The 20,922-nt window shown below is 45.5% G+C and overlaps 1 protein-coding gene across 4 annotated transcripts in view; it reads right to left on the bottom strand.

The window, feature by feature from the left end:
* Positions 1–20,922, bottom strand: part of LARGE1 (LARGE xylosyl- and glucuronyltransferase 1) — a 525,183-nt gene that overhangs the window by 287,735 nt on the left and 216,526 nt on the right. For all 4 annotated transcript variants that reach the window (XM_055328305.1, XM_055328304.1, XM_055328306.1 and 1 more), the window contains exon 3: positions 1,303–1,604. In XM_055328305.1, the coding sequence (XP_055184280.1) occupies positions 1,303–1,604 (302 nt within the window). The remainder of the gene's footprint in view (positions 1–1,302; positions 1,605–20,922) is intronic.

Here is a 20,922-nt window from a genome sequence, read left to right as displayed (position 1 = left end):
GCTTAGTAAGCTCCACATTCCCTTGTCACAGACTGTATAGTATCAGCAACAATAACTACCCTCACATGAGCAACATATTACAGTTTGCCAGGAGTGTTCAGGGGGGTGTGAAGTCTCATTCTGATGATGTGGCCCAGAAATGGAATAAAGCAGCAGTAGGTAATGTATCTAACTAAAAATAATAAAAATTAACCATAATTGATGGGGCACCTGGGTGGTTTAGTCAGTTGGGCATCCAACTCTTGAATTAGGTTTGGGTCACGGTCTCAGGGTTATGGGATTGAGCCATGCATCAGGCTCTGTGCTGACTGTGGGGCCTGCTTGGGATTCTCTTTCTCCCTCTGACCACCTCCTCACCCCCACTGCTTGCACACACTCTCTCTCAAAAAAACAAAACCCATAATTAAAAACATACTATGTACCAGGCACTGCTTGTGGCTTTACATGACCCATCCCATTTACTTCTCATAAATTCTGTGTGAAGCAGAATTTTTTTCCTCAAATTTATTCATGAGATACTTGCTCAAGCAGCCACAGCAGAAACCACCAGAGCTGGGATATGAACTTAGGCACGTGTGGATCACAAGAGGCCTTGATTTTGACAGGGGTGCTCTAATTCCTGTCCTTGGGAACTGGAAGCAGCAGGAAACGAGTATGTGTGCATGTGTGTGTGTTCAGTGCAGACATAAGCACAGATGCACAAATGAGCGGGATGAGGACAGTACGGAGAAGAGGTGGTAAGTTTTCCAAATGTCCAAAGAGTCACTAACAGGGAAGGAAAGCACGGGGGGGGGGGGGGGGGCAAGCTATTAAGCTATAAAGTTAAATCACTGCCTTGGAAGAGCAACAAATGTCTGGTTCTGAACTTCAGAAGCTGATTATAAAGTGAGAAGGAGGCCAAGGGAACTGCCCAACAGGGCCACGAGTCCAGGCGCAACTCTCACTGTATTCTAAGTTAGAGGCATCCCCAGGACGGATGACAACTAGGGTCAGGAACCCTGACTGGGTCAAAACGAACCGCCAAGAAGCAAGCAAGCGTCTCCACCCCTTGGGTCCTCCTAGCATCTCCGAGGCGTGGGCCCCTCTTGGGCCCATTTTTCAGATGGCAAAGACTCTGGCTCAGAGCAGCTCAGCGAGGGGCCAGGCCACACGGCAAGGTCAGTGTCCGTGAGAGATGCACCTTTGGGCCCGAGGCATTAACGCCAGCGCTGCCCGGGGCACTAGCCCGGGGGGTTGGGGGGCGCAGGAGCCCGGGGACCCTCGGGGTGGCCGCGGGGGGCGGGGGGCGCAGGTGCTCTTTACCTCGCACTTCTCCACGACCGGCTGCTGCCCGCACTCGGAGCTGTTGCCCGCCACGATGCCCGCGCGGAGGCTCTCGCTGTCGCCCGTGCCCTCCTCCATGGAGTAGGTCCTGGAGTGGTTGCCGCGCCGGGGCCCAGGCACACGGCCCTGCGCCAGGCTGAGCTGCCTGCGGAGCGCGCGGTTCTCCTCCTCCACCTCCCGGACGCGCACCTCCAGGCTCTCGCGCTCCCGCGGGCCGGCGGCCGCGTACCGGGGGCTGTGCGGCTGCGACTCCAGCGGAGACAGGGACACCGGCTTCCCATCTGGGGGAGAAACACCAGGTTAGCCGGGGCGATGCGGCCGAGCCCACACCCGCGTGTCTGTCACCACCCAGGGGTCTCACCGTCCCCGGCCAGGGAGAGCACCGGGGAGTCCGTGGGGAATAAAGGCATCCGGGCGGACCCGGGGACAGAGCCCACAGCAGGACCGGGGGACAGAGCCCACAGCAGGACCCGGGGACAGAGCCCACAGCAGGACCAGGGGACAGAGCCCACAGCAGGACCCGGGGACAGAGCCTACAGCAGGACCGGGGGACAGAGCCCACAGCAGGACCGACTACCACGATTAAAACGAAGGGGCCAAAAAAAAAAAAAAAAAAAAAAAAAAACGAAGGGGCCGTCTAAAGAAGACAATCATGATTTTTTTCCCCTAATTAAATACCCTGCCTTCCTACTTGGCACATTTCCAGGCAGACATTCTTGTTCTCTATAAAATTCGAATATGAAGGAGTAGCAGCAGGTGGAGGGGAAGGAGGAAATGGAGAAAGTGGAAGAGAGCAAAAAGGAGTAAAAGGAACAAATATTAATAACGGCCACATTTGTTTAGTTCTTCCTGTGTGAACACCTATTCATCCTTCAAAACTCTGTTTCAGAAGCCTCCTTCCGTGTGTAGGCAAAATCTTCTTCAGGGTGTTCGTACATTTTTTTGGTACATATCACTATGAAAAACACGTAGCTGTCATACTGTACTTGGTAATTGTTTTAGCAAATGTTTCCTGGAAAGGCTGGCAGCTCAATGAGAACAACAGATCATACTTATCTTTATGGTAATACACCATCTGATGAACGCTGTGAGGTAGATACATGTGTTCAAGCCAAGAGTAAAATAATCAAGTGCATCAAAGTCACACAACCAGGACACAGTGGCGTCAGAATTCGTACCCAGGTCTCCCTTAGGCCTGAGCCTGTACATGCCCCACTTAAAGTTTCATTACAGGCCCTAAAGAGAGCTATGGATTTTTAAAAAAATTTTTATTACTGTAAAATCTCCATTTCCTAAAGATACTTAGCATACCACACCTTGTATGCAGGTGCATCCGGGACATGATAAACCCAAAGCTGTCACTCCTCTCTGTTCTTATGCTGCCCAAATCCCAGGATCCAGCTACAACAGGGCTGCCTGAGAGATTACCAAGCAAAAATGACATCTCTAGAAAATCATCCTCTCTTAGCTGCCTGCCCCCCCCCAAAAAAAAACACCTTCCTCTTTTTCCATACTTTGAGTTTTTCTTCTTCCTGCTCAGACCCCACTGAGCTTCCAAACTGTCCCAGAGAATCTCTGTGACTCACAAAACTTGAAGATCAAAGAAAGGGATGAATTATACCCCGCGGGTTTCACCTGTGCCGCTGCACTACCTTGCCCTCTGCCCAGGGCTTTCTGATGTGACTGTGGGCCTTTATAAACATGACTCATTTTTCTCCCTCTTAATTACCTCGGGGTTAAATGCCTGAGCTCCTGGCCCTCTCCTATTACTCTGGCGTATGGGACTCGCTGAATTCCAGTGCCCAGGACCACAGATCAAAGGCCGAGGCTGAGTGTGTGGGTACATAAAATCACAGGTTGATTAGGGTTGTATTGTCACCGAGCTGGCCAATTACAAGCTCTGACCCAGGCTTTTGAAACCTGTTTGCCTATTTGGTGAAACCAAATCAGTTCCACAGAGAATGAAAACGAATAGGCCACTAACAGCAATTGTGTTTGCTCAACTGACATCGACCCTTCGAGCAGGGGTGGGAAAAGATGAGCATCTAGTTTCTGACAGCAGGCAGAGTTATGCTTTGTGTGGGGCCTGCTATGGATCTGTGCAGCGCTGGGTACTTCGTGCTGATAACGTCTGAGGTTACCGCAGCAAGAGAAGGTGGCAACCAGTGTCCCCATTACAGATGAGGAAACAGACGCTCAACATTTAAGCTTTCCCATTGTGGTGCACTGCGACTGGAGCGAAGATATCCATGACTGTGTGGGGCCATGCCCCTGCTTTTATGCTCTGAGTCAGAGGTACAGATGCTCTGGGGCCTAAGGGGTCTTCTTTCTCATGAAAGAACCCTGGGACATTTGGGAAGGAACCCAGTAAGCTCTGGAAGTACACCAGGGTCCCAGAAGCTCTGGAAAATTCACAACAAAGAAGAACTAGAAATTTGTTCTTTGGAGGTATCACTTAAATGCTCTGAGCGTTGCTTTTCCAATCTCTGAAATGGGAGCAGAAATGTTAACCTCACAAACATGATGGGAGTCTTAAGTAAGATACAGAGAAATACAAGGCTCTGAGCACTTTGCCCCTCATTGGGCAATAGTTCCAATAGCTGCCAATGAAAGTAAGTGGTATAATGAGTAAGATGAGTTGATGGCAAAAATTAGGGTGTTTTAAAGGCTATAAACTTTCTGAACACAGGGCTCTTTTCTAGTATATGGGAAAAAAAGGGCCAACAAACCTTGGCTTATTTTGATCTGTGGCATCTCTGAATCTTTCTCCCTTCAGCCTTAGGCAGGTCAAAATTCATCCAGAGGCCAAGTGGAAGGATAGGCAGGCTTCCCATGGGGACCTCATCAGCTCCTCTGGCTCCTCCCCTGAAAGCTCCACATTTTGCACATCTATAATCCTTTGCTTATGTGCTTATTTAAAGGCATAATTATGTAACACCCCCCCCAAGCAATTACAATGCCAGGAGTAGCAAGGGTCTATACCAAGTCTACCCTTTTTAAGGCCCCAAATGGTTTTAACCAAACTTAGCTCTTAAAGGATGGTAGGCATTTTCTGCCCTTTAAAACTCTATAGATTTGTCACTAAAGACGATACACAAAATAATAAATGCCAGGCCTCAATGTCAGAAAAGGCAACACATATGCTGTGCCCTGCACCTGGCACATAGAAAGTACTTGATCAACAGCAGAATTGGCATTTCTGGTTTGTTCTAAAGGTAGGCTATCCTGAGCAGGCCCATTCCTCTTCCTTGGCCACGTTCTGCTTCTGGAATGTACTGGAGATATGTTTCAGGGCCCTCTCAGCACTGACTTTCCCTGGCTTCGTATGCACACGGACCTGGTGTCTCTGGCCCAGCTGACAGGTACAACCCAAAGCTGCTTGGTACAAAAGGGACCTGTTGCTCTGCCATGCTCATGGCTCAGTTCATTCATCCTGACTCTTGCTTTGGTTCCTTGACTACTCATCTCTCTGGCTCCTGATCTCTTCGTTCTGGCTTGTCCTGGTCCTTTGAGTGGAGAGGAGGGTTAGGACAGCAAAAGGCCACCTTTTTAGAGGTGGTCTGCACACCCCAATGACCTCTTTCTGTTGCTGGTCCCTCCCAGGAGTGCTCCCCCTAGCTTTGTGTAGACATAGTCATTACAAAGCCTGTCACATGGGAACTTAGGGCCTATGTAAACCGTTGTGCCCATACCAGCACTTCCCAAACCATCAGTGGAGGAAAACCAACTTTTTCTTCCCCATTAATCCTGGATAAAAATTTGGCCCTGGGACACCTGGGTGGCTCAGCGGTTGAGTGTGTCTGCCTTTGGCCCAGGACATGATCCTGGGGTCCTGGGATCAAGTCCTGCATCAGGCTTCCTGGATGGAGCCTGCTTCTCCCTCTGCCTGTGTCTCTGCCTCTGTGTCTTTCATGAATGGATAAATGAAATCTTAAAAAAAAAAAAATCTGGCCCTAACACATGTACTTAGTACACAGCTTGCTCCTCATGCTATTCATCACCTGCATTTAACAAATTGGCCTATACCCGTTCATCAAGTCCACTGATCACATGCTTGGACTGCCACAAAGTCCAATTCCCCTGGCAGTTTTTAAATGTCAATTTTGATCTTTTGTACTTGGCTTGCTACAGAACAGTTTGGGGACTGTGATGGTTCATTTTAAGTGTCAAATTGACTGAGCCACGAGGTACCTAGATATTTGGTCAAATGTTGTTCTGGGTGTTTCCAGAAGAGCTTAACATTTGAATCAATACACTGAGTAAAGCAGACTGCTCTCCCTAATGTGGGTGGGCCTCATCCAATCAGTTGAAGGCCTTGAAAAAAATAAAAGGGCTGACCATCCCCTCAGTAAGAAACTTCCTCCTGCCTGACAGCCTTGAAACTGGGTTTATTTTTTTTTTCCCTCCTGTCTTTGGATTTGACCTGAAACACTGGCCCTTCCTAGGTCTGGAGCCTGCTAAGCTTTTGAGTGGAACTACATCATTGGCTTTCGTGGGTCTCTAGCTTGCCAACTCACCTTGCAGATATTGGGACTTGATCATCTCCATAACTGCATGAGCCAGTTATTTATAATAAATCTCATTATGCACACACACATACATATCCTTTTAATCTATTTCTCTGGAGAACCCTGACTACTACAAGGACCAAGAATAGTCCATAGATCATACTTTGAGTGACACTGCCCAATACCTGGCCTCTCTCTATCTCCAGGGCCTGCCACATTGCTTGTACTTAAGAAACATTCAAAGAAGGGATGAAATGGCCACTAGAATTTTTAAAATGGCATAAAAAACTGGCCTAGCAAATCTTAAACTACCAGTTACTTAAAAAGCAGCCTCATTATATACAAAAAAGAAAAAAAAGTATCCTCATTATAATATTAAATGCTGGGGAAGAAGGAGAGATACCCAAGAAAATTTGCTTGCAAATCAGGCAGAGTTGTAAGGGTCTGGAATTCAGAATAAGAAAGAACTGAATTGAAATTATGGTCCTACTTACTAATAAATAATCGTAGGCAAAGAACTTCTCTGTGACTCCATGTTCCAATATATAAAATGGAGTGTGTTGTGTGTGTGTGGTATACTGGTAGGCCAGCATCAGGCCTAATTAGGATAGATACACAAAATCCCCCTTTCCCCCCCACCCTACTCCATGAATCCAGGAAGCAGGACATGTAAAGACAATTGCAGATAGGATCCCTCATTTTTGAGCCCCTTGACTTTTGCTTCTCTATTACCTTTCCTTCCAGGCTCTATTTTTCAGATATACACAGTCTATTTGTACACATGGTACATCTCTGTCACATAATGCCTATACGTGTTGATCCGCGGTTCAGCCCACCTTGACTTTAAAATGTCAAAGGAGACAATATTCAAAGCTCATTTGACGTCTTCCTCCTCCGTCCAAAATTCTCAACAATCATGAATTTATCTGCAGATTTGAGTCTCTGAATCCACTTGAGATGAATGCTCTGAATTAAGAATCAAAACATCGAAGATTGAGAACAAAAAAGGTAAACTGAAAATCAGCCTCTGTGCAGTGTGGTGACAGAAATTAGGGACTTGCCATCTAAAACATTCTAACTAATGATCTGAATCAATTTGTGTGGACTGAATCTCTCTGGATCTGTCCAGAGTGCTAGTGTTTAGCGCTATGATAATCACCACCTGTAGATAGACAAAACAGGACTGTGGGCCTTGTTATCAGAGGCAGGGTCAGGAACTGAGTGGGCCTCCCAGCCCTGAGACTACCCACAGAGGGGACTCCTATCAGCCCCTTCCAGTGGTGACAGAGCTAGATCTCTCTAGGCAAGGATACCCAGATCCTGCACTCATGCCCAGATTTCAGGACATCTGTCCTCCTTGCATCATCCCATCCATGACAAAGACACTGAATCCTTAACCTTTATACAGCAAAATCCCCCTACGTATATCTATCACCAGGGCCTGCAGATTCTTCCTGTTTGAAGCACTTGCTTTTCTCACTGTATTTCAGACATTCCAGCCCAAACCAAATCTTTTAATCATATCCTAAAACAGGGGCCAAACTTTTTCTGTAAATGGCCAAAAAATAAATGTTTTACTCTGAAGGCAACATAGTCTCTGATTCAAGTACTCAGCTCAACCCCGTTAATACAAAAGGGGCCACAGAAATGTATAACACATGGGTGTGGCTGTTTCAATAAAACTTTATTTATAAAAACAAGTAGTGGGCCATATTTGGTCCATAGGCCCTCATTTGTGAACCCTTATCCTAAGAACACTGGCTTCCAATCTCTCCCTCATTCTGCCAGCCTCACTCACAGATGCCAAGGATAGTGTTCGTCAGCCCTATTCCCACTGCATTGTACAGAAGCAACTCCATCTACTTCAATGTCATCCATTGAATTCAACAAATGCTCGGCCATAAGTCCTAGTGAGTACGTGTCCAGTGTATAGAAGCTACATGTGCCATCTCATTAACTTAGCAAGACTGTAACGGAGCAGGTATTCTCACTATCCCAGCTTGATTATGAAAGGGGAAAACAAAACAAGACACATGAGTTAACTTGTTCAGTGTCATTCCAGCAGCAAATGGCAGAGGGAGAGTCTTGAACCAGGTTCATATGCTCCAGATCAGAATGTCTTAATTGTCCCTTCTCCAAACAAGTCCAATCTAATTGTTGTATTGCTCCTGCTTCATCCCCTGGTCCCTTAGGCTGGTGGTTCTCAGTCCTGGTTGCCATTACAATCCCCTGGGTAACTTTTACAAAATATTGATGTACACAGGCCTCAACCCTGGTGAATTAGCTCAGAATCTCTGGAAATGGGGATCTGGTTAGCATTTTGAGAAGGAGCCACCCTCACAGCCGTTCTACTGTATAGTCAAGGTTGAGAAACACTGGTTTAGGCATTTCCCTCAATCCTCCATATAAGACACCATAAACTTCCTTTGTAAAGCATGCCTGTTGGCTCCTGAAGGCAAATTTAAGAAACTGCTCAGATGCAGAGGAAGTCTTAGCATTACTAAGAGGAAGTAATCTTACCATTAATTCCAGCACCGCTCTGACCGTAGGCCCGTTTCCGGCCTGAGTCTCTACTGTATTCTTAGAACAGCTCTATTGTGTAACCCAGGACCTTCCTATTTCTTAAAAGCTAGGCTGCCCGGTGTTCTAATTATCTCAAGCTTGGGGTTGTTTTGATTCTGTCAATGTCTTTTTCTGAGCTCCTCTGAAGCTCTTTCCAAAGCAGTCCCCCTAACACCCCACTCCAACTGCCAGATCTTCCAGCTTCCCTGGTTCCAAGCTCTCATCTCTTGATCAACAGGTCACTTCATGCCAAATGAATTCTCCAATTTCTCACCTTCCATATAAGGCTGCGTTCATTAAGTAAGCATTTTGTAATTACTCTCCTTTTTAATTAACATAAAAATCTCACACACACCCTTTAATACATTTTGAAATTGCAAAATAAATATTGCAGCCAAACTCACTTTAGAAAAATTGACAGAACTCAGTTTAATCTTCAAGGTCTCACATTTAGTTGTGTGTGTGTGTGGTTTTTTTTTTTTTTTTAACATTTTGATCACTAGATGCCCACGTGACAGTTGCATCTGATATGACACTAATTCTGGGCAGTTTACAATCAGGGTAAGACACAGGGCTCAGCTTGGACATCTTCCTAATTCCAGAACTGTGTAACCAGATCTGCTACGGAGAAGAAAATGGCAGTAGTAACATGCAGAAGCTGCTCACTTGTTATGGGGTAAACAGGGAACATTTTACCCAAAAATTCCCCAAAGTGATTTTCTGAAAGTTGTCTTGGCAACCAAAGCAAACTTGAGTTCCAGCAAAGACCTTGGAGATCTTCTGGCAAAGACTGCACAACAGTTAAAAAAACTGTTCCCCACAAGCTTCTAAAAAGAATTTGCAACTACAAAACCACAGAAAGAAGCCTGGCTCTGTTTCGTCATAATGGTCTAGATGCAATTTGACTTCTCTCCTCCATGAAAGTATTTTCCAGAACCTTGTGTCTTAAAGAGCTTAGGTCAAGAAAATGAAGACATTTCTAACACCAATTTGCTGTATCCATAGCTGGGCTTTTGCTGTAAGTGCTTACAAACTATATCTTTTTTTTTTAAGATCTTATTTTATTTATTCATGAGAGACACACAGAGAGAGAGAGGCAGAGACACAGGCAGAGGGAGAAGCAGGCTCCACACAGGGAGCCCAACGCAGGACCCGATCCCGGGACTCCAGGATCACACCTGGGCCAAAGGCAGGTGCCAATCCGCTGAGCCACCCAGGGATCTACAAAGTTTATCTCAATGAGCAATGATGTCGGTGTTTTGTCCCTTGAAACTTTAGGTTCAAGGACCTCAAAGCTTCAAATGTCTTTTTTTTTTTTCTTGCCACATATCCTAAGTTCTGAAAGTTTGAGGCAGTTGGTCTGATAGCAGAGTAACTGAGTCCTTCCACTTCTAACTCTGGCCAATCCTATTTCTTTTTGCTATCCCAGGAGTCTAAGTATGGACAGAAGGGACTTTGTTAGTTGCATTCAAATCATCGCCAAACAAGGCAAAGGATAATGTGTGTAGTGATTTCTGATATAATTGAACAATTTGACAGCGGGGTCCAGTTCTTCTCTTAAATCACAAGGTGGTTTAGGAAACAACTATTGGACACAGTGTGTCCCAGAAAATGTTAAGTAGATATTCACTCCATATCTGGAAACTCACCTAGTGTGTTAGAGCATAACTCACATTCCAAACATCTTTGATTAGCTTCTGTACCCATTTAACTCCCTGACTTTGATCGATTTTAGCATGGCCTCAAAGACACCCAGCTTTAGGGGCAGTCTCCAGTGGTTGAGTTTGAAAGGCAGTGTGTCCCCTTCCATAGTATCTTGAGTGACATTTTGTAGGCATGCAACAGTTGAACACAATCTCCTTCAGTAGGATTGTTATCAAAACTATAAGCAAAACTAGCGTGGCTTTATCCTTTGCAAAGCATGAACTGGCCATCCTCACCAGAATCATGAACATGGTCCCTAACCCACAAAGATTCCAAAATTTCTTTTTTATTTTCTCCTTGGCAGTACTCAAGATGAAAGATCTAAGTATTTTTCCACTGATCTAATTTTTTTAAAATCCTAGCAATAAATGTGTTATTTTATATGAAATATTCATAGCCCTCGTAAAATCCTACTAATACGTTCCAAGAGTGGCAAATCATATGGGCTGGGGAGAATATTTTATTGTAAAAATTTTGAATGAGGTTTGATTTTTTTCAACTAAAATCTGGTTCAAATCAAGAGAGCCACATGGGATGACTCTCTAGCAAGGTTTTAAAATTTTTCCATTTGTCACACTAAGGATGTTGAAAGCTATCCTTTTCTAAATATGTGAATCCACGCTCACCATAAAACTGTCATTCTCGGTAGCCATATTAATTTACCAAGAAGGATTTTTTTTTTTTTAATGGGGAGGGTTGTCAGTAGTATCTGGTTTGGATTGCAGAGGGATAAAGATTTCACTGGCAGGCAACAGGTGTTTGTTTCAGGAAGGACTCCACACAATCAGCAAAACCCTGGCCCCATCCATTCCTGCTCCTTTATCCTCCCCCAGTGCTTCTAGGTCATCTTACTGAAGAGGTGGAGTATCACAGTGAAAGTCAGATCTATGGGGAAGAATAGGGACTCTTGTACAAAGATCCAAAAGAATGACTGCTTTATATCATGAGTGTACCTTTAATCAAACTGCATCAGACTTGAACTATGGTGCTCTGCTCTCCTAGGGAGAGAGACAGGCAGGCGACCAGCACACTCAGACTTCGCTATTCTCTGTGTTTGGAGGACAGTAACTCTCAGGAATGCCCGGGGTCTAGAAGAGGAAAACTAAATGCAAAATAGCATTCAAAGTCTAGAATGCTCTTCATGCCCGATGTCTGTGATGGCGCTCAGTTTGCCTACCTGAAATCAGGCACAGGCCAAATCTGAGCAAAGACTCTCTTCCTCCATGTTGCTCAGAAGTGAGGATTAACATAGAAGAAAATGCCTCACTCCCGTGTCTGGTATTTCAGGTCTAGTGTGAAGACTGGCTTGATCTGTACCATACTCTCTGGACCCTCCAACAAACTCATTTCCTGTATAGTCAACTGACTTTGAGACAAAGTCGCTGCCCTTCATGCAAACCTTACCCAACTGCCTGTGGGTAAAGGCACACTTGCGTGGGCTAAAGTTAGCAATGGCCACGGAGCCCACCAAGAGCACGAGTAGCTGCCATGAAGAATATTCTAACACATTCCAAAAAGAAAAGGAAGCAAGTATTTTTGTGAATGTAACTGATCCCCTCAATCGCATCCCTTTCCTGCAAACTGTCTCATCACCTAAATCAATGCCATCATCCTCAGCTCAATTGTAAATTAAAAACAAGAGAAAACAAGCAAAAGCCTGCCTGAATGTCCCCTTGCCTATAAATGACTGCCTTCCTTTCCTCAATCTTCTTTTCCCTTCTTCAGAGTCTCCAACCCCCCTTTATCAGTTTGACTTACTTATATTCCAATTCTCATGAGTATCTATATGGAAACAAAGGGCAAGAAAAAAAAAAGAAGGAAAATTCTCATCATCCCTTTTTTCACTCATTCCTGACAAATCATCTCTCAGGAGGAATTCAGAAATGAAGTATGAGGTTTTATAAGGATAGGTGGGGGGAGGGAGAGATAGACGATTTTATCAGAAGCTCAGCTTGACAGAAATAACACTTTATCAGGATGGGCACTTGGCAAAGATAAGACATTACCAAGAGCGTGATAGATGTTTGGGTAAAATATTGTGCTAATACCTAATAAGCAAAACCTGCCATCTCTACTTCTGATGGCTTGTTATTTACTTCCAAGTCCTATTCCTGGGATGACAGTGACTTTTTATAAGGCGCTTCCAACGGTAGCAGAAAAGCAAGAAGAAAACCAAGGACTCTCAGCTCAACTCAGCTGTGAAGCAATGGCAGGCAATGCCTTAGCAAGCTGAGAGGAAGCTGGCCTTGGACGTGGGGACAAGCTGACACAGAGGCCCCAGAACTTGCCTTGATGGGGCCAGGACAAGACCTCAATTCCTGGCCCTCAAAGCAATGAGCCCCTTACAGAATCCAGCAGAGGCTTACCAATGGGAGTGACCTCAGAGGCCATGTCCAGACAGAGATAATGGAGTGGGTATAACAAGAGGAAAGCTGGTACAAGCCTTTCTGGACCTCCTGGAATTGCTGTGGAAACTTCCTATACCTTATGACTCCATCTTCTGGCCTTGAAGGGTACCTGGGAGAACCAGCGATCTTCCTGTATTTCCGAAGCCTCTCATGCGCAGGCCCTGTTCTAAGTTTAGGCAGCAGGACCAGCAACTGGAACAAGTATTAAGGATCCGTGCTATTTCCTTTGCGGACCTTGTCATGTGGTGAGTTACCATGGACTCTCCCATTACCTGAGGAATCCTTCCTAGGAATCCTCCCATTGGCCCAGGGTGACCCAGTCGCTCCACCCTTCTTACTGTTATGGGATTTCCTGCAACCTGTGACAATAGGGTAACGGCTAAGGTAATGGCTCTTATCATACTTGCAATACCTGTTTATGTAACATGCCTCATGCTGTGACTTTCCATGCCCTCAACAGGTGCTCAGGGCAGACACTGTGCTGGTGAAAGCCAAGGCCACGCTGACTCCCTTTTTGCCTCCCAAATGTCTCCTGCCAATGTCTGCAAACAGTGGGCCTTCTTCTATGCCTGCTACCCCCTGTGGAAACAGACAGGGACTCAGGAGTCCCCCATGTCCCCATATCCAAATGATAGCCCTGGGTTCCCACCTCAATACCTCCTGCTCCCTGTCCCAGTGAACCACCACTGTTGTCCCCAATATGTAGACACACATGTAGGGCTCATTCATGAACAACTTCCTCCCAAGTTCCACACACACCACATTACCAGTGTATTTGAATGTGGGCTCTACCTTGAAACTATGCCCCCAGTGCAGACTTCTGCACCACCACTGGTGGTGAGATCCCACCTCTTCTCACCCGGACTCATGCAAGGGCCACCTAACCAGCCACCCTACTTCAGACAATCTACCTGCCACTCAGCAGCCAGACGACATGTAAAAATGTTTCTCAGGTCCCATCGCTATCTTGCTCAAACTGCTCCTCGTATGGCTTCCCTGTAGACTTAAAACCCGAATACCCTACAATAGATCACAAAACATTCATCAGCCATCTTTCTGACAGTAACCTACTCCTCTGCTCTCTTGGTGCCTGCTGCGCTGGTCTTTTAGATGCTTCCTGAATATACCAAGCATTCTCCGACCTTGGGGCCTCTATCCTCCTGTTGGTTTTCACCCTCTTAATTAGGAAATCTGCTTAAATACCACTCCTCGGAGAAAACTCTGGCCACCCCACCCTTCAGTCCAAATCTCTCTCCTACCCCTTCCCCATTGCACACATCACAGAATTCCCCCAAGTATAAATTTGTTTTCTTTCCTGTTTGCTTGTCTCCATCCCTAGAATACAAGTTCAATGTTGGAGAGGTCTTCTGTGGATGGGTCTTATCCACTGTTATACATGCAAGGCCTAGAGCTGAGCACACGGAAGACAATAAATGTCTCAAATGATGAAATCAATAGATACAGGCAATGACTAGAACAGTCCAGGGATGGGAACTGGTTTTCAAAAGAGAATAGTGATTACCACCCACTCACTGACCACCTGCTTCAGTCGAATGGGTCTTACCCACTGTCTAACTGAAGTGCCAATCCTATGGGGTAGGTTTTATTGTCCCCATTTTAAGGTGGAAGAGTCAGGTTCATGGAGTATAAGTAACCTGCCAAGACTTACAGCAAAAGTAAAATGACCAGATTGGACAAAAGTCTAATGGACACCCACCCCAAAGGAAAAAAAAAATCTTTTCATGCCACCTTCTACCTTGAAATAGCTCTCTTTCCAAAAAATGAAGGTTGCATTTTGGTGTCATGAGACACACGAGACAGACAAGAGGCAAGACAGTTTCAACAAGCATCAAGAAAGTAAGGAACTTCCTGCAGAAAGAACACTCAGGGAATCCAAGGAAAACCATTTGTACCAGCCCAGAGAATGCTGCCAAGCCACAGCGAGAACAAGTGATGCGGACAAAGCAGCCCAAGTACACACCTGGACATCCCAGAGGACAAGCACACAGAGAGGAAAAGGAAAAGCAGAAAGAAGAAAGTTTCTGGTATCCTGGACTAGACATCCCGGGTACCCTGCCTCCAGGCCACCCTGTGTCCTTTGAAAAGGATGCTGCTGGTTGCCTAAGCGGGAGAGTGGCTGCGGGGAGAGGCCATTATTTCTAGAGCTGCAAGCGGTCTTGCCACGCAAATAGCGATGGATCTATCCTGCCTTCTGTAGCCTATAAAACAGAAAGGAGGTGGGGGCAGGGGAAAAGATGCACGCATGTTAACACAAGGGGTCAGGAAGACTCAACTGCCAGACTCCGGCCAGACAGGAGGAGTGAAGAATGGGGAAAATCAGAACCTTTGTCAGCAATCACCGGAGTATTCAGAGGCTGGGGGGGTGGGGTGGGGGGTAGGCTGCGGTATCCGGGACAGACTAGGAAGGGTTAACTCACAGTTTCTCTCCTGATGAGTAGCTTCAGCTGCTCATCAATAGAATCTCCAGCTGATAATTATTAAGTGAAACTTGGGGCCTGCATTTGCATATGTAAAGCACACTTCCCTCTGAAGCCACAATGGGAGGGAGAATGCGCTTCCTGATTGTGCAGCACTGGGAGGTTTGGGTGGGGTGGGGCTCCAGCCTGCTTTGCATGTGCTTCTCCACACTCATCAAGCCAGATATTCAGCAGAAATAAACCCCACATCCCAAAATACGCCATTTGTCAAAATCCAGAGCTCAAATAAGAGACCTCTTTTCTCCAGATCTGAGAAGGATGCATTCTACCAAGAAACACGTCTATAAGGAATGTTGATTACCCAGCCGGGTGCACATGGGCTTGCCTGCACACACCTGGGTTGTTTTACTGGCTGGAATGGTTATTAGTTTCTCCAAAAGCAGAGCCTCTATCTTCCTCATGTATTCCTGACACTTTTCAATCTTTGCACCTGTCGGTTAAGAAGCGTCAGCCCTGAAGAAGCGAGAAGTAAAAGCAAACAGCATCAAACTCCATGTCTCTGATGGCGTATCTCTGTTACATTTGTCTTGGCTTGCAGGGGAGGAAAGTTACCACGTCTCTCCTCCCATAGAGAAGGATGCCATACAGAGAAAAGCCATGGGTCCCAGGAGCATAGTGAGGACAGGGTCCTTAACTTGGCTTGAAAAATCAGGGACTTGAAAATACCAATGCCATTTCTAGGTGTCACGACTTGATTGTAATAAGGATGCCGCTGGGGCTGGCTAAATTTACAGGGTGTCTAAAATTACACCCATGACATTCTAAAGGCAGAAATAGACAACAGGATAAAAAAAAAAAAACAACTGTATAAATGATCGACTCTGGGTTTCTTCATCCTTGGTTAAGCCTGTGACCCTCCTGGCACCTGGATATCCTCATCTGTAAAATGGGAGTAAAGATTCTGCAGGAATCCTCTTACCCAGCATCATCGGGGTTCTGTACCTACTGTGAACATTCATTCATTTGACCTTTTTTTTTTTTCAAGATTTTGAGAGGGAGAACGTGAGAGGCAGAGGGAGAAGCAGGCTCCTCACCAAGTGGGGAGCCAGATGTGGGGCTCGATCCCAGGACCTCAGAATCATGACCTGAGCCAAAGGCAGACACTCAAATGAGTCACCTGAGCACCGTCTTTTGACAGGGGACCTAAGGCCTTTTCTGTAAGAACATGCCCGCTTGCATGAAAAGGCACCATCCCTTTGCTGCTTAAATTACAATTGTCAAAAGCTTTCCACTGGGGTATCTTTAAAATTTAGGGGGAACTTAAAAGACATTTGTGAAGTCTTCAGAGCACAGAATTCCTTTCATATTTGTATCTTTTCCCCCTGTTGTTTTAGTTGTCTTGCTTCTGACAGCTGCTTTTATAGCAATTTGCCTTTGTGTCATTGTTCTAAAACATACAACTTGGTTGTCCACACACATGTTACTTCCTGCCCTTATATTTTACTGCCTTCTGTAATAATTCAATTGTATCATTTAACAACATGATAAAGATTCACCATAACACACTGGGAAATAGATTACAGTGATTTTTGCTAAGCACAAAATCCAACTGGTGGGATCAAATGCCTAACAGTTCTAGAAAGCAGGCCAATACTGTGCAGGCAGTGGGCAATGAACAGTTCCCTAACAAGAGGGAATGGAGGCATGCTTGGGTACTGGGTGTGTTCTTAAGTGGAGATGCATTAAGAAGCTTCCACTGAGCCCTTGCCTCGTGGTACTGCTGGGAAGAATGAGAGAATTTCCCAGGAGGCACTTCACTTCCGAGGCAAGGTAGGATAGTGCTTGGTTAAAGTTCTTACTATTTATCTGACGGGGGCAAGTTACTCTTCTTTAAACTATGAGTGCAGGCATTGAAATAACCGCCCATGTGCTTCTAGTACAAAATACCACTATTTTACGTTGGTAAAGTACTGTGAGACTAAGTCCAGAGCATCTGTGGATCTTCGGTCATGCCTTGATCTTTCACGTGAACTGATGTAGGCAGAGAAGGGATTGTGGCTGTTGCCACTCTACATGAGCCAAGTGAGGTCCAGAGGTTCACAGGCATGTGCCCAGCGATGTCAGGACCAGGACCAGAGGCACTGGTTCACATTCCCTGCAATTGCTTCTAGTGTATATTTTGCTGCCTCGTATCACCTTTACAACTTTTGGAAGTGGCATCAGAACTTAAGGAGTGAAAAGGTGCACAAAAACAGATCTTCACTTGCAACAAAGAAAGGTCACGAGAGAGTAGACTTGAAGCATCTATGCGGACCCCTCAGCCAACCTTGTCCTTCCACATGAAACAGTTCAGCAGACCTTGAGTCCTGATGCCTCAGGCTGTGTTGAAGACCTTCAAAGGCCCACCTGGTTATGGTAGAAGTGAGAAAAGTCTCCCCGTGCAGCAACAGAGCCCATACAGAGTAGGGAAGAGAAATGAGTTATCAGCTGTGCTGACCTTGGGCAAGCAATTTAACACCTGTAAGCCTCAAATGAAAAGAAAAACTTTCCGGTCTACCTGATAGGGCTATTTTGAAAATGCCTGTGGGAAAGGCCTAGGTAAGCAGGGACTCTTATGGGAATGGGATGGGACATTCCTAAGTGAAGACACACAGGACTTCGCTGTGTTCACTAGTCCTGTTATTAGACATCGGCCACCTACCATGGCATTTAATTTAGCAGTAAAGGCAGCCACCTGGTAGATTACAGCATTAATGTTCTCATATTCTGAGGATAAGACAATACTGAAAACAAACAAGGCCCACGGCTCTCAAAAGCCACTTGAGTTGTTAGCCTGGTACAGGAAATGGTTATCCTTCTTCCTCCATATTAATCACATTAGTGCCAGGAACAGACAGCAGAAACGTCCAGGACCAGTGTGCACATTGATGACCACCATCTGCTAACTGAGGCCTTTCCCACCTGCTCCGGTGTAAAACCCATGTTCTGCTCCTTCTGATATGAGTTGGGTCACTGTCCCCAAGCCTCATCACCTCTAGACTAAATGACTGCAGCACAACTGTATTTCCTATAATGCTACAGTAAGCTGGGAGTTAGAGCCATCGGGGAATGTAATCTGTTTCCCTATAAAGGGGAGAACAAACATATTTGAAGCAAGTTATACCTCCAATTTCTGAACCCAAAAGCTGTGTATATGGGTCAACGTCTCACAACATGAATAAATGCAAAAGGATCAAAATGACCTCCGCTGTGATTTGTTGTTATAATTCATAAAGCCGTGTGCTTGTAGGGCTGCAGTATATGGCCAAGGAGGGTATGAGGTCATGGAGAGCAAGAGACACTGTCTGTCACTAAGGTCGGGCTTTTGTAAGACATCCTCAAACAAATGACAAGAGCCCTGTAGTTGTCAACCTTATGTGTTTGGAACTGTTATCTCCTCCAGTCTACAAGCTCATTCTGAACAAGATCCAATAAGTGAGTCACTCACTCAATTCACACATTTATAAAGCATCTGCAATATGATAGTCACTAGACAAGCCCTTTCCCTGGAGGAACTCAAAACCCAGCGGGAAAGATAAGGAAAGCTAAAACTACAGAGATGATGTTTATCTCTGCAAGAGATAAAGCCATAGGATTAAGGACAGTGTGCTAAGGGTAATGCCTGTAGAGGCACCTCCCAGCTCTCAGAGGTTCAGGGAAAACTTCCAGGAGTCATCCTATCCATGCTGACAGCTAAAGGACGGGCACACCAAGAAGCTGGATTGAGAGGAGACATGTTCAAGCAGAGGAAACTGCATATACAAAAGCTGAGAACAACAGTTCCCAAACTGTGTGCTGGATGCCCCAATAAACCCACAGGGGCACCCCGGGATATTTAAAAATTTCTAGAGAAGCACAGCAATTCTCAGTATCTGCCGGGCACTGCCTGAACTACTAGCTCAACTTAGTTCACTAGACTGAACGACATTCCATATTTTTGGCAAAGCCAGGTTTTTCAGAACTTGCCATGATAAAAAGCAATAACAGCATGGAAACCAGTGTGCAACGGGTGTCCAGTCAGATTCTAAGGTTTGAGAATAATGCATCCCGTAAGTAAATCACTATTTGACAGTGAAATTTTCCTTCACTTTATGTGTGTCCTTTTTTCAAACAGCTACTGAATTGTTAGGACATAAACAATAAACTATTTGGTATTTCATCTGGCCTGTGGGCAAGGTGATACCAGGGGCCCCAGAAAATGAGAAAATGTGGGAACCTGTGGTTTAGAGATCAAAGGAACTGGAGCTTAGAATGAACACAAAAGATTTTTCATAGGGCAAGGAGAGGGGGGTGGGGAAGGAAGATGCTAGAAAGATGGATGGGGCAATCACAGGGGGCCTTGGAGGTACATTACAGAACCTGACCTTCATTCTAAGGCCAGTGGGACCCACAAGAGTTTGAAACTTCCCCGTTACACAGAACCTGAGTTTTACCACCTGAGTTTTCCTAGACTCTCCCCAGTTCTCAGAACACCTGTACTTCAGAGCTCGTCATGTGGGTGCCACACAGCGGAGCCCACACTGAGGAGTGAGGTCTACAGAGGAGCAGAGCTACTCCAATGAAAGCCATCATTAAGTCAAGCAGCGCTTGCAATGTCACCTAATCCACTGAACCTAAGTAAAATCACACTGTAAAGTGTAAAATGCTTGACAAACAAAAGTTACCATTACCTAGCATTTATATGTAGGTGTCATACTCTAAAATTAATCAAACTACAGTGAATCTAAGTTCTCTCTGAACTACTCACAAGGCAGGCTATTAATACCTCCTCTCTCCTTATTCTACACTGTTGCCAAAGTTTACCCTTGTTTATTCCTCTAATCCCTAAAACACCTTTTAGATTCAAAGAGAAAGCGCTACTGGTAAAATCTGAACTGCTTAACTTCAACTGTTTGATGCATTCAGGAGCTGAAACAATGTATGTTGTCATTTCCCTAAAGTATTAGCTAAGAGTTTAAAGAATGCAGACTATTCCTATCTGCACGTATGATGCATTTTACAATAAGCCCAAGAATATCGTAAACAAATTTACTAAAACATTTCATATGAAGATACTTTCCCTTTAAAATGTCACGCTTAAGAAAAATTTCTCACCAGGCTAAGAAACTTTCGTCAACCAAAAGCTAAACTGGCCACGTCAATCCAACGTCCCTCATGGTTCCCAAAGTCAGAAAACAGTAGGGTATGAAGTAATTAAAAATCACAGTGTCTGCTGGGTCTAAGAGAAAAGAACAATGAAGAAGAGAGATTTTGTAAAGGCTGTCCTAGAATGAGCATCCAGCAGAGGAGACAGGACCCACTGGCATCTCATACTCATCTTCTTATATACAGGATAGAAAAGAGTCCGGGGGTCAGGACTTTGGCCAGTTCCAAAATCGTCCCCAGAAAAACCTACTTGCTCTGAAACTTGCAGCAAGAACAGCTATCCTGTATTTATTAACCCCTCCACCTCAGTGTGCAGGGTCCCCAGGGGGCTGAGTTCGGCCAGAACAGCAATCCTGGTCTCCCATGGCACCTGCTGCTTCCTCCTTCCTGGGAAAGAGGGGCCTACATCTGACTGCACCTGCGACAAGGACCTGTGCCTGCTCAGCCTGACCCTGCTCTTTCTGGGTCCACCAGCCTGTGGAGAGCACAAGCCACAGGTCCCCAGGGGGAGAACCTGAGGTTTACTTTGCTGCTAAGATGGTTTGATTTGGGTGAGGAGGGAAGTCAGCCTGGTTGAGACATACTCATTCTCTAAATGGTTTTAAGAAACAGTGATATTCTGATCTCTTTGTGCTTGGTCCCATACCTTTCCATCTGTTCTCATCTCAGACATGGAAGAGAGGGGTATTATTTATTGATCCCGAAAACCTTAACATTAGAAATAAGCCTTAAGGGGATCCCTGGGTGGCTCAGCGGTTTAGTGTCTGCCTTCAGCCCGGGGCGTGATCCTGGAGT

The sequence above is a fragment of the Nyctereutes procyonoides genome, unplaced genomic scaffold (assembly GCF_905146905.1).
Source record: "Nyctereutes procyonoides isolate TBG_1078 unplaced genomic scaffold, NYPRO_anot_genome, whole genome shotgun sequence".
NCBI classification, from domain to species: domain Eukaryota; kingdom Metazoa; phylum Chordata; class Mammalia; order Carnivora; family Canidae; genus Nyctereutes; species Nyctereutes procyonoides.
The sequence above is the reverse complement of the archived record's forward strand: the minus strand, read 5'-3'. Positions and strand labels throughout refer to the sequence as shown.